This window comes from Seriola lalandi, unplaced genomic scaffold, assembly GCF_002814215.2.
Source record: "Seriola lalandi dorsalis isolate HSWRI2012SDOR001 ecotype SW California unplaced genomic scaffold, Sedor1 jcf7180002054901, whole genome shotgun sequence".
Taxonomy (NCBI): domain Eukaryota; kingdom Metazoa; phylum Chordata; class Actinopteri; order Carangiformes; family Carangidae; genus Seriola; species Seriola lalandi.
The window spans coordinates 6,373,243-6,387,356 of NW_019525453.1; the positions used below are offsets into that span (position 1 = coordinate 6,373,243).

A 14,114-nucleotide genomic window follows, 5' to 3' on the forward strand; every position below is an offset into this window, starting at 1 on the left:
TGCTCGTAAAAATGTGTTTCTAAATGATTGTTTTCTTCATTTTTTCCCTTTCATTGTGTTTTTTTATTTATTTATATCAAATAAAGTCTGACTAGAAAGCTCCCAAACTCAAATCTCCCTCTCTTGCTAATCTTAATTCTCACCTCTGGGCGTGATTTTGGTCACGTGTTCAGGAAGTATTTGGGCTCACATGGTTGCTGGTTCACCACCAGTTCTCTTAGACCAGAGGCGGGAGCAGGTGATCATGGCTGAGGACGTGACAGTGTCAGAGGAGACTTTAACAAGTGCTCTGACTCTGTTGGTGAACCTGGGCAAAGCTCTTCTCCAGAATGCTAAGCAGGATGCAGAAGGTAGGACTGATCTGGAAGAAGGACCTCAGACTTCATTGAAAATGTCAAGGTTTTAATGTGTTTTGCTGCAAAGGAAGGAAGTAGACGAAAGTAGAAAACGACTTGTATGTTGAGTGAATTTGGTTTGGTCTTATGAGCACTTCGGCATAGAGAAGATACAAATGAACACTTATTGTTACGTAATTACAACTTTAGTATTTTCTATTAACGTTACGGGTTTAAGTGCGCAGTTGGGCTGTAGCGGAAAACGGCGAGCCGAATTAAAGAGGAGACTAAAATGATTTAGTCATGCTGATATTCAGCACAACATCACGACCTCGAGTGTGATATTGCTTTTATACAACATCTTTGCAAGGTTTGTTACAGTCTAAGATAGATAACGACTGTTAATGTAACGCTAATTAACAGTTAGTAGAACAACCTGTGAAGCGGAGGGATACGTGTAGTTAAAAGTCCCACAATCAATTTACTTGGTGGGAACTAACTGTTGTATAATCCGAATTCATGTTTTATTTTCTTGGTTAAACAATTTATGTTTAGTTCCCAATAAGCACTCAAGTACCAAAATGTAGAGAATTAGGAGCCCGGGGTTATATTTTCATCATGTAGGATTAAACGTCAAATCCAGTACAGAAAATTGAGTAACATCCTACTGAGTTGCTGCTGCATCTGCTTTTACTATTTCATCAGTGTCTGCGTGTTTGTTACAGTCAGCATGTAACATGAATGTAGTTCACGGATCTCCTTTTGAATATTTCACAACCTGGATATTTTATGCCTTGTTGAAGCAGATCCGTGTGATCAAGTCACTGGATTAAAAGTCCCACTGGCAACACAGTGGTGTAACGTAATCCCTGTCATGCTTATTGCCAACATAATGACATTGCACAAATCAGCTTGGCCAATAATATGACCCATTGTTTTCACACAGCCTCCCTGGAGAACTTTGTCCCATATAAGATCACCACTTTATTTGGCCTGATGACAGCAGGAACAGACTTCTACAAAAGGTGTGTTTGGCTGTGTGTGTGTGTGGGGGTTGTTAAAGTTTAATTAAGTCATTCGGCTGTTTTAAATCAAAATGTTCACGTATGGTTATATTGTTGAGTTGGTTTGATGTTTTGTCGTTGTTGAGCAGCCTTGGAGTGAAGAAGAAGAGTGAAGCGGAGGCCGTCTGGCAGAAGTCTTATCAGTAAGTATGGGTTGGGTTGAACCCTCATCATGATTGCTGCTGATGGGCGTTGAGTGTCTCCTCCATGCAGTGGTGGAGATGGTTGTGGTCACTGTGGTTGGTTGCTGTATAATTAATAATTAATGGAAAGGCCTAACTCAGCCTTGATGCCTCTTTATCACACTGTGTTTGTATTTGTGCAGCCATGCAGCAGTGAGAGAGCAGGTGGAGGAGCTTCTGCAGCTGGAGGTTTGTATGTGTGAGAGATGTTTTTTTTTAATTTGCATTTTCAAATGTTTTAATTATTTTTTGAATTTGCATTTATTTGATTTTGCTTTAAAAAATCATGATTTATTCATGATAAAACCTGCATCTTGTTCTGGCTGGATTAAACTCTACATTACGTACGGCCAAGAACCAAGTCCACACCAGTATATTCTGTTTTCAATTTAATATAATGCAACACATTAGTAATTATCTTTAATTATGCATATGAAATGTGTATTATAGCTAATTTTAAGATTCACACTGTCCACAAGTTGCTACAATTCATAAATCCTTTATAATACAACCAATACATGTTTCTAATAATGGCTGATGAAATGACAGTATGTGGTGAATTAGTGATGTAACAAACATCTAATATAGCTCGCATAAACCACGTATCCGCCCAGGCTAGTGCAGACAATTACTCATCAACAAAACATTACAAATATTTGCTGGTTTAAGCTTCTCAGGTGGGAGGATTTTCTGTCATTGTGTTGTTGTCATTTTTCATTATTTTCCAAATAAACTAAACTAAATAATTTATTGATTACTTTAGAAAATAATCAACAGTTACGTCAAAAAAGAAAATGAGTTTGCTGCAGTCCAGACAGTTTGCTCTACTTGTTTGTGTGTGCAGAATGAGTGGGACTCCTTCCTGCAGAGAGTGGACAGAGATCTGCAGACCACAGATGGGCAACTCTCAGGAGTGAAGACCGCAGACAGTCTGAGCCCTGATTCTTCGTTCACTGACGGACGGACCGGAAAGTGAGTTCACACACTCCTGGTTACTACTTTAATCAGCCAGGGTGTGAGTGTGTATACAGAGCAGGCAACAAAAACACCAGCTCACACCATCCGTTCTGTTGTGTTTTTCTCCAACCAGCCTTGGATGGAAATGTGTTTTATTCGTTAATGAAAACACCAAGAAAATACACATTCCCGAGTGAAAACTTGATGTCCTTGTTGTGTCTGTTGTTGTGTGTTACAGGAATGTGACTCTGGGTGAGTACATGGGTCAGGGTCAGAAGCTCCTGCTGGTTCTCATCAGACATTTTGGATGACTGCCGTGACGAGACCACGTGGCTGAGCTGGAGGCCAGTCAGGTCAGTTAATTAGCGTCTCTGTTCTGCTCTTTATTGTATTCAGGGAAGTTTAACGGGCCAGTGTGTAGGATTTAGTGGCATCTAGCGGTGAGGTTGCAGATTGCAACCAACTGATCACCCCTCCCTTTCCAAGCGTGTAGAAGAACTACAGTGGCCTTCAGCCAGCGTGAAAAAGCTCCTCTCTAGAGCTGATAGGGAGATTATAGATATTTCAGTGAAGAAAAGAGCGCCGGAGTCCAGGATGTCTTATGCTGAGGAGGTTTATTGAAGCTTGAGCCCAATGAGAAAGGAGGAATCATCAATACAGTCTCCTGTGCATGATGTCACCTCAAATCTGAAGCAGGAACCCCTGAGGATATTCTTTACACACTTAGAGAGATTACTACAGATAGCTTACGCTCCAAAATTGGTCAAATATCTAAAAGAAGAGGGAGAAGAGGGATGTGTGAATACACTATTGGTCCATTGACCATAAACAAGGAAACATGACTATATACGCCCAGGTGCTGATCTCAGAACACCCAGCCACTTGTTAATGACCATCCAAGGTCTGCTGCTATCAGCCCTGGCACCAGCAGCATCAGCAGCAATGATTTGATACAGTAGCTGTGCTCATACTGACCTCTCACCCTGACTCAGTCACTCATGGTGGACAAGAGAAAATTCCCTCACAAGAGCCATTGTCTGGTTTGCAGTTGAACTACATGTAGCTAAACTTGTACATTTGCAGTAACATGGTAGTTCAACGACATTCATATGTTCATGGTGAATCAAGTTACTTTTTTTGCACTTGACATTTTTGTGTAGTTACCTACTGAAACTACAAACGATGTTGGCCCATCAAAGGAAAGGAAAAATTCAATTTTTTTTTTTTTTTTTTGAATAAATTGCTAAAGTTGTAGTGACTGCTCTCAGCTCTGTGTGTTTGGCTGCACTGACACGTACACCGGTTGCTCTTCTGTTGCATTTCTCACAGAGAGGCTGCTCATGGTGTGTTTGTTGCCCCCATTCGTCAATACATGTGTCATTTCTAACAGAACACTGTTTATATTCATATTGTTGAAATGCACTTTTACCACCAGTAACCACCATGTCAACCAGAGAAAATCATGAGCATGAGAAGTTTAAAGTTATTGTATAGTCGTCGTAACCGCCATAATAATGCTCATAAGAAAAAGCAAGCAACAACATCCAGGCAGCTTTGTCAAAACTGAAGAGTTGACAGGAACCTGATGAGATCATTCTTACTAGCTACAACTATATAACCTGCTGTTTAGGAGCCATTGTTTCAAATGTAATTATAGATTTTGAGTGGTAAACTTTTTTTCCCCCGCCCTGTTTCCAACATCTTTTCCAAACTGACAGTCTTCACTCTGCGTTTTAGCCACTGCCCGTTTGCTTTTATATAAATAAGCAACTGGCATTTAAACGAAAATGTGGGACAGTAAGTCTTAACAGATCCTTGTGTATTCTTAGGGTGCCTTGTAATTAGTGGTTATATGTCATTTTCTTTCATTTTGTTTCTCTGCAGGCTGTCCCGGAGGCTCGGCCACTGCGGGTCCTGGTGGTTTCTTTCGGCAGCTTGGAGGGAGCTCAGCTGTGGTTGGAGCAGACTGGATGTACCTTTGACATGCTGCTGGATCCACAGAGAAAGGTGGGGATGTGTTTTTTTTCACCCTAATCAACCCGTTCAATATGAATAACATGATGCGAAATTAAGGGAATCCCAAAAAAACGTGGATTTGGTTTCTGTAAAAATGGATTAAAATAAAAAGAATGTCTATTATATTGTCTATATTTCTATATTCGATGCTGGTGGGCAGGTGCATAAAAAGTAAAGAGGCAGCTGTAATTCATGGAAACTGCCTCAGCACAAACACAAAATACGACCACAGCTTAGGGAACCAGAGGGTTTACCAGCTGTTTGATGATGTGTCATAAAAGCCCGGCGAGCTGAGCCTCCAAGACCTTTTATTCGGAAAAGTCAGCCACCAGATGTTAGCAGATGTGAGATGGAAACAAGGGCAATCAACCAAATATGGAGACGGAGAAGATTTTCCACATGCCACAGAGGCGGCCATCAATCATGATGTGTGTGCGCAGAACCTTGATAAGATCGTGCAGCAGATATTTTTCATATTGCGGAATCCCAAGCGGATGTTTTTCTTTTCTCTCAAATGTGTGTCTTTGATTATATAAACCTGCCAGACTGCGTTTTTGCAGAAAAACCCTGCATTTGTCTGACGCAGTCGATGTCCTCTCTGTCACAGATCTACAGGAGTTTTGGCCTCGGCTCGTCCTACGCCAAGGTGATGAAGTTCGGCTGCCTGCTGCAGTACTCGGAGTACGGAGCTGTCGAGAGAGACTTCCCCGACGTCCCCCCTCGCCTGCTGGAAGACATTTACCAGGTACCAAATGGACAAGATGGGAAAACAAGTTTGACATTGAGGAAATACATGGTGAAATGTAGGGCTGGTTTTTACCTGCGTAGGGAGCAAAGATCAATAGCTGGTTCCCTGTGAAACCCTGAAACCTCATTTAGTCTGCGCATTGTATACATTATTCAATTTTTTTATTTTTTATTATTGTTAAACACAAATTTATTTAGCTATATGCACCATGTAAGCTCAGTTACAACTGAAAAACTATGTGTAATGCTAGATTTTAATACAAGATCAAGATCAGGTAATAAAGCAGGAACCACCTTCAGGCTCCTGTCGTGTCAAAATAGATCACCAGTGATGGAAGGTAACTGACCTGTACTGTGAAATACTGAACTTCTTACTTATTGTAACTTCATTACATTTATCTGACAGCTGTTTGAGATTAAAATTCTACATAAAGACATATAACCTTATAAAATACACATTGTTAAAGATTAACAATCCTTTTTGGCTCATGAGCTCTTCTAAAAAAAAAAAACAGTTTCTAGTCAAGGCTCTTTGTCATGTTTCATATCTCTATGAGATGTTTTCACCGAAGAGACGTTTCCCCTCTACACTTCGCGTGTGTTTTCATTTGAATAATTTTCAAGTTTTTTAAGTTTGGGGCCCAAAGATGACAGATTATTCAATATTTCTCAACAAAGCAAATGTTCTTCCTTCAGTAATCAAATTTAGCTTGTGGCTCTTTAAATGGGATGGAAAGCAGTGGATTAAACTACGTCACTTTATATAAAACAGTTAAGACGAACTCCACCCCGACCAGCTGCAACAGTAAATTTCTGCTTACACATTAATAAATCAGTATTAACAATCTAATAATGTCATATGTAATTGTATATCCCACAGTTTTCTGTAAGACCAGCACTTACTTACTTTTGACACTTTAAGTATATTTGGCTTCTTCCACCTCCGCAAAACACTAAAGAACATTACAGTTTAATAATGATACTGATTAATGATGAATGATGATAACACACAGTATGACTTGTTGCTGTGACTTCTCTGTATCACTAGCTAGTTAAAAATGTGGCTCAAATCTACAAAGATAAAATTAATCAAATCAATATGTAGATTTTTCACTAATTTGTTTCAATGTTAAGATAAAAAAAACTACATTCATGCGGCTTTAATGCGTTTACTGTTTCAGATGGGTGGAGACTTTTTGCTGGATGAAGCAGGGAAGGTGCTTCTTTCTCACCCGTCTAAAACCCCCATGGACCGGCTGACTGTGAAGGACATCCTGCAGGCCGTGGCCGCTGCAGGCCGCTCTGCCAGCTCTGCATAGACAGTATCAGTATGTGGAACAAAAGCTGTGAGAGCCTGGGGTTTGATTTAACACAGCATTGACACAACAGAGGAAGAGCAGCTCTTTGACTCACGTTAATGACGTCACGTCTCGCACTCATGGCGCCATGAAGAGGTGTGACCGACGCAAAACTGTACGGCAAAGACAACTGATCTTCTTTGTTGTGTCAATGTTGTGATGGCAGCATTTTAAAACTAGAAAGAGACATACCTCTGCCATGTCCAAACAATCCTACAATACCTCTTTTTCCTTCATTATTTCCTGAGAAATTGATATAAATGTCTATCTGGCAGTGTTAAGGAAAGAGATTTAAAAAAAAAAAAAAAAAAAAGAAATCCTGAATCCGCCCCCTTTAATTAGATTCACATCAAACATTAATGGGTCTTCCCTGTCCGTGCCCCAACCCTCCACCAAGTTCAGTGTAAATTGGTTCGGTACTTATTCTGTAATCCTGCTGACAAACAAACATCCTTGGCGGAGGTAATGAGTAGTACTATTTGAATGCATTGTAATTCAATATAAATGTAATTTCATATCGTATCAATGTTATTTAACTTTAAAAACACACTGATTTGCCTTTGGAAATATAAGAAATTAGCCAGTATAGCATCTTAAGACTTTACTTTAAAGCTGCGTTCAGCTGCTTTGGACTTTGGCGGCTCCAAGTGGCAGTAAGAAGCAACATTTTACATTTTTAGAGGTACAATTAACTACATTACCCAGAAATCATGCTACATTGTGATACAATTGACTACTTCATTGAATTGATTTTCTCCCATGTGGTCAGGGTAGAGATGATGATGGGAAGAAAAGTTTCTAATTTCATCTTTTAATGCAGTTACATTTTTAGGTAAAACTTCTACTGCACTGTGTAATGTTTACTGTAGAAAAAAAAAAGATTTTAATTGCTGCTGTGCTACAGATCTTATCTCTTCATATGTGATATAAAATAATCATGAACTGTTAACTGATGTTAAAAATGACTCAGGATGAGTAGGGCTCGGTATTTAACTTAAATTTGACAAAAGTGCCTGAGACGGTCAAGATTATTGAATATCTGGTCAGGATTTTAATCTTGTTTATTTGATGAAATTGTTCCTAATTTAATTTAGACAACAGTTAACATTTTAGATTCTCTGCCTCTTTTGTTGAATTTAAAAAGGTTCTGTTAAAAACATGTACTGTTTATCTCTCAATGATGTTTTGACATCGGACCGAGACTCAGCCTTACTGATGGGGAAATCCGTCTTTTACCTATTTAACATTTTTTCTCTAATCAGAAAATGATGCTGTGAACCATGTTAACACATAGTAAAGATTTATTAAAAACATTTACATTCAGACTTTTATGTACAGGACAACTTTCTTGTTTTACATACTGCAGGACTCGGGACTACAGGAAATGTTGGTCTATTCTTGCCAGAGATGTTGGAGAATCAGCGGTTCAACGGCACAGTCACACTCTGTGCCAGACTTTGTTAAAACATCATCAAAGATCTGAAGTAACTGAGTAGTGCCGCCTAGTTCCTTTTAAACCCAAATATACACATTTATATCTTCAAGAGGTTCCGTTTGTGCTGATTCTGAAGAAAGTGGCTCCAGCTTTTCATGATTTCCCTTTTTTTTTTTTGGAAACTTTGTACAAATATTTAGAATTCTGTGCATGAAATCACAGCAGAGTCCTGACTGGCTTACATTCATATCACTGCAGCTGCATGAATAATACAATATTTATATTAGTAACATAATCTGATAAAGTGTTATTCTGTACTTTCAGAAGTTAAATAGTAATACATACATTTGTGCGCATGTGAGACACAAGTTTCACCTTAAAAACCTAAAATTCTGTGAAATATTATATATTGATACTTAAACAATGCTACACGAATTGTATATTCAAATTAAATTATACTGGCTATTTATATTAAAACACAGTTGGTTTCCAATTGAGAAAGAAAGACTTCTTCACCTTTGAAAGCAACCAATCCAGGTATGTTTAAAGTGTCTTTTAAAGGGAAATAAGTTATTTGAAAATATACTGGACTTTTATTTATAATCATAAACAACTGGAGGTCAAAGCTTAAGAAAGTAGTAAAGTGGTGGGAGAGTGAAGCTACCGCGGAAAGTGTTAATTTTAAAGCGCCACCCTGTCATCAAACTCGCAGAGATAGTTCATGGTCCGATCACAGTAGTGGTCCCACCAGTCGCCGTCGTCTGACGACATCGCCACACAGTTCTCCCGCCGGCCCCCGTCCGGCTGGCTGGACAGGAAGTGCTTGCGCCACTGGAAGTACGAGACCCGCGTCCCGTCTTCAAAAAGGTACATGCCCTCAGATCGCAGGTCGTTAATGCCCAGCCAGACGGGCCAGTTCCCCGGGTGGAAGAAAGACTTGACGTAGTCGGCCAGTGCCTCCTGCTCCTTGCGGTCACGGGGCATCGCCATGCGGCCGCCGCGTTCCAGACACTTTCTGGACGCTCCAGCGTAATCCTCATAGCTGTTGTACACTAGATAACATTTGTATCCCATCCTGCGCCCCTTTTCACAACCTAAGACACAAAAACAGATGCTTCATCAGACATTTACAATTGGAACATTTTTGACTTTATCGGCTCCTGGTGACAGAAAGAAAAAAGACACAGAGCTACATTAGCATTTGGAGTTGAGTTTGTGTTTTGCTGATGAATGCAAGTCAAGTATTCACCCTCTATTATTCTGTTTTCACCTCTACCAACACCTCCGGGAAATATCAGCCTCTTTAGCTGCTAATTGCTCTGCTACGTTCACCAGCTAGCTGCTAATTAGCGGCCTGCTGCTGCTGGACAGGATGCTGAGAGCAGGGACAGTCAAACAAAGAAAGCAAAGCTGCAGCTGTAAAACCAAAACAACTGCAGGGCTGAGGTGAACTGCAGAGTTAGTGATATATAGTTGGATTCATCACTACAAGCTGCCTTTAAAATTACGCAATCTTTTGTCAAATAGCTCATTTATAAATATTGATTAGTGCAGCTTTAAAATTTGAGTTTTAGTAGCAGATACCAGAGCAAATTCTAATACTATCCAGAGCTGTGTCTGGAAACTTTATCTTGAAACTATCATTCAAACTCTAGTATCCACAACTGTCTGGATAGGTAGACAGTAATCCTTATGGGCCATCATGTCTTCTCTAATGTAAGATATTATATAGAGAAGACCAATAATCGTTAATGTTGACTTTCATTAATCAGTGATGAGTCACATAATAACAACACACCTTTTTGATACGAACATAAAGTGAGCCCCAGATTTCTCCTGCATGTGATTGGTTCTTATACTACAGTACAACCATAGTACTCAACACTTCAACTCTCGCCTGTTTCATCATGTGCCCTGTTCACCATTCGCCCTGTCATTTTCTGTACATGGTTTTACTCAGACAATACACAGAGCTAAAGGGATTTCCTTGAGAAATCTTATCTGGTCTGCAACAGAGCATTTGTAACCTCACAATAAAGCAAATACAAAGTGGAGAAATGACTGAGTAAATTAGTAAAAGTTAAGTGACGGATTTAGCTTGAATAATATCCTGATGGGAACATTCACAAATGGTTTACATGTACATTTTAAAACAGCTCGCTCTTTACTTTTCATCGATGAACGTCACGTTTCAAAATTGGACTTTGCTTTGATACACATGCTGACTGCCAAACCTCAACATCCCAGATGTCTTTAATCTCAGGGATTCTTTCATGTTTTCAGTCTTGGACATTTCAGTCTAAAAATATAATACAGAAGACAGAGGGAAATCAAAACAGATTGCCTGATATCTCCTTTTAATCGCGGATCTTTGTCTTATGTTTTTCACATGAGGCGCAAGAAAGACATCTGAGGGAAAATAACCCAGTTTTACCTTCCAGTCTTCCAATCTCCTTGCGGTTGTTCTTGCTGTGCTGGTGGACCTCCCGGATGCTGTCCTCCAGCTCCCCGACTTTAGCTGCCATGTTAGTGATGGGGAACAACAGAGACAAGGACACATGAATGGTATCACAGTGAATTGTTCTCATGAGTCCTCTGTAATGACAAATAAAACTCCTGCCTCAGCTTGATCGCATCGTCTGGCAAATTATAATAATGCTCTAGAATGGAGCTCCTCTCATGGATTTTCTTTCAGTTTCATGATGCATCTCACAACTGCTTTTTCACTCTATGGCTCAAGGGGGCGGCACATTAATTCTTAAATTTTCCTTTTGAAAATCATACCGATTGATGTAAATGTGCAGCAGAAATATAGCTTTGAAACGCGTGTTTAATGTGGAAGTGGTCCATGAGGAAACAGAGACGAGGATGTCGTCAGCAGATTTACGGGGGAAAGGCAGCATCTTACCATCCATCCTGGACAGACGGTCCATCAGCTGACTGACTTTAACATCCAGAGTGTAGTGACCAACATTCAGCTTGTGGATCGCCTGGTCCATACCGGCCAGTCTGGATACTGTGGGGATAGAATACAGTAAGAGAATTCAGACGTATCTTAACATAGAAAGATTACTGTGCAACTTTAGAGTACAGACATGAGGCTCATTTTTTATAATGTTTATATGTTGGCAGATATATGATACAAATATTATGACCAAAAACCATAAAGTGCTTGACTGAACAAGGCTTTAAACATGATTTGTAAATGTAGAAAATGACGTACAGACGTAGTTGTATGAGTTTTCAAAGTCTGACACTGGGCTGGTCGGCTCTGGTTCAGGCTCTGGAAGAATGTCTGGAACATCCCCTCTTGCTTTCTTCACCTCTGGCAGAGAAGCCTTTAAAAGACACGCACGCATACACACACACACACACACACACACACACACACACACACACACAATGATGTCACTGTTTGAATCACACTGTGAAGCTTCATTAGAACTCATTAAAAATAAGCCTCAGATGCTCAAAACAAGCTCATTACCGTTGTATCCAAAATACTAATTTTTAGAATTATTATCCGTTAGATCACTTTGCCAAACCCTTTTATCAAAGATTGCTATAATTATTCTGCAAGAGGGAGTTTGACTAATTCTGATTATTTCTAAATAAGGAGCTCCTTTATGAGCAAATCTCAGCAGCAGCAAACAGCCTTGGTAATGAAATGCTTGTTAAATCATTAATCTACTGTCTGTCATCTCACTTTTTTCTCTAAGGAGGAACACAAAAAAGTTTAATGTACTTTTACCCCTCAGTGCAGTTTAATTCATGAACAAGGCATTTCCAGCCAATATTTTGATCATTATCAGCAACACCATTATAATCATGTAATAATAATAATGATCAGAATGAGGTTCATTTATAAAGCACCTTTCAAGACACACGTACATATGCTTTATAAGACAAGATAGAAATTGAGGACGAACAATAGAAAACAGTGCAAAGATTATTCAACATTGGGGAGGAATAAATCATAGTAGCAGTGCTACAAATGAAATAAAATAGAAAATCATTGAAATAATCAATAAAATAAGAATCAGGAGAATGACTTTCTTTGATAATAGGTTTTAAAAAAGCTGAACCCAAACCCTGGGCAGGCACACCTATAAAAATGTGTCTTTAAGAGGGATATAAACCGCAGAAGGAGCTCGCCAGTCTAACGTCCACAGGGAGGTTGTTCCAAACAGAATCAGTGAGATCAGGTCCACAACATGAGAGCGCTGTTTCAGACACTGCTCAGACACACAGTACATTAAGTCTTTGTAGAGGAAAAACCTGCTCTTCTGGGTGTGTCATCATTAACACTAGTCTTACCACTGCTGTTGCACCATTGTCATCCTTAACATGTCTGGTCTGTGTCATCATGGCTTACAATGAATAAGCCGGCGCCATACACGGGATACTGTATTTTCCTGAGATTTCACCACTTTTTGTCTGAATTTTGGCAGAATTATTCTTAATGTTTAATATTTTGTGTTTGATTTATCTAGATCTGATGCCCTCCTACACACAGTCATAGTGTAAACCATGAGAGCACTGCTAATGGGGTCGATGTCTCACCCAAACAAACAGGAACAATCGATCAAGATCAATAAAATGCAAAAGTAACAGCAACATTCCCAATACAAAGAAATGTAGTTTAAAGTCAGTCGACTCCATGGTTTAGTTGTAGAAAAGAGAAAGAACACATGCTGTACACATTCAGTCCTGACCTGTGTTGGTGCAGCGTCGGACGTCCTCGTAGGAACACTCGCACCCAGAGAACATAAACACAGGAGAGCGAGCGAGGTGGCAGCCGGTCCCATTTTCTGCTTCCTAATAACTCTGCTTTTCCCTCAGCAGCAAAAACTCCCTCTGCACTTCTGAGTCACTCTCTCTCTCTCTCTCTCCACAGTCTGTTTCTCTCTCTCTCTCTCTCTCCTTCACTTTTCTTCCCCTCCTGACCCTTGTGCTTCCCTCAGAGATGTGATCCAGAACACAGGCAAGCAGGAACAGCAGCAGGAAAGCAGCAGGAATCTCCCATTAGAAAAATGTGAATGGGAGCTGGTGTGCACACTCCCCTTAAAAAAAGCAGCAGGTACAAAACAGCAAAAAATCAAAATGACATCCCTGCTGTGTGCCTGCTGTCTCCGTCTTTGCCTCTCTTTTCTTGCCAAACAACAGGAAAGCTCTTTGTTTTCTGCTCCCACCTCCCGTTTCCACTCTTTGTGTGAACACTGCACATTTACACAGGGGGCCAACGTTACAGGTCTCTGTCCTGTGGAAACCATCTACCTCCAGACTGTCAGCTGTTCAAGAACCAAGAAAAACAGCCTTGTTTTAACATCTATAATCTGGAGATACAAGGTTCATTACCTGAATCGGTTTACAGTATAGTTTCACAAAACGATCAGAACTCAAGATCTACTTACTGGTTTTCAGAGCTTTCAGCTGTATTTAACGGTCTTCATCAGCAGATAGAATTTGCTCACTTGTCATGGAAATATACATCTGTTGACATGCACGCACAGTAGCTGTTATGAATTGACCTATGGCACTTTTAGGACTTCTGGTCCGTGTTGGATTAATAACGTTTGCTAAAAAGCAGCCACTGTGGCCACAAATGACAACAAAATATTAAATGCTAAAACATGGTGTAATGGTAGAAGAGGTAAAGAGAGGTCAAAAAGTAAAAGTAAACTAAGTCCTGCTGATTACAGAGCAGTATCTGTTATAAGTTTGCTAACTTTAGCCGCTTTAAGCTACTGGTCATACCAGACCAAGTGAGGTTGGAGCAACAAAATAAAGCAAGAGTGTGTTTTAGTGCTTATGAATCTGGCTTTTCGTCTTTTAAAAGAGGGACGTTTTATTTTCATGGTTGCACTTTAAATGTAAAGTTTTGTCGCACTACTATTGCAGAGGATCAGAATGAAGCTTCATTCTTTATGTCTTTTCCTGTTTTATCTCTGGCTTAAGAGGTGACTTCAGCTCACTACAGTGCAGCCCTGTATGCATACTGCAGTCATAAACTCAGTTGC

General features: G+C 39.8%; 2 protein-coding genes across 2 annotated transcripts; one reads left to right on the forward strand and one right to left on the reverse strand.

Annotated features, from left to right (window-relative positions):
* The first annotated feature begins 190 nt into the window (after nt 1-190).
* On the forward strand, nt 191-7,984 carry selenol (selenoprotein L). The gene is made up of 9 exons (XM_023430234.2): nt 191-350; nt 1,282-1,360; nt 1,489-1,542; nt 1,725-1,770; nt 2,426-2,553; nt 2,777-2,891; nt 4,423-4,545; nt 5,162-5,299; nt 6,483-7,984. Exons 1-9 carry the CDS (start codon nt 191-193, stop codon nt 6,618-6,620), a joined length of 981 nt encoding a protein of 326 aa, XP_023286002.2. The 3' UTR covers nt 6,621-7,984.
* clec11a (C-type lectin domain containing 11A) lies at nt 7,943-13,227 on the reverse strand. The gene is made up of 5 exons (XM_023430235.2): nt 12,810-13,227; nt 11,318-11,432; nt 11,003-11,110; nt 10,529-10,612; nt 7,943-9,188 (listed from the first exon to the last, which is right to left on the reverse strand). The coding sequence occupies exons 1-5, from the start codon at nt 12,900-12,902 to the stop codon at nt 8,776-8,778; spliced, it is 813 nt and encodes a 270-aa protein (XP_023286003.1). The 5' UTR covers nt 12,903-13,227; the 3' UTR covers nt 7,943-8,775.
* Nucleotides 13,228-14,114: the final 887 nt, after the last annotated feature.

What these genes read in the sequence shown, in the direction of transcription:
- clec11a (XM_023430235.2), bottom strand. Translation starts at nt 12,902, where the DNA reads ATGGGACCGGCTGCCACCTCGCTCGCTCTCCTGTGTTTATGTTCTCTG. An exon ending in CCGTCTGTCCAGGATGGATG is followed by an intron (nt 10,613 to 11,002) that starts GTAAGATGCTGC and finishes CTAACATGGCAG; the next exon opens with CTAAAGTCGGGGAGCTGGAG. An exon ending in GGAGATTGGAAGACTGGAAG is followed by an intron (nt 9,189 to 10,528) that starts GTAAAACTGGGT and finishes TTTGTGTCTTAG; the next exon opens with GTTGTGAAAAGGGGCGCAGG.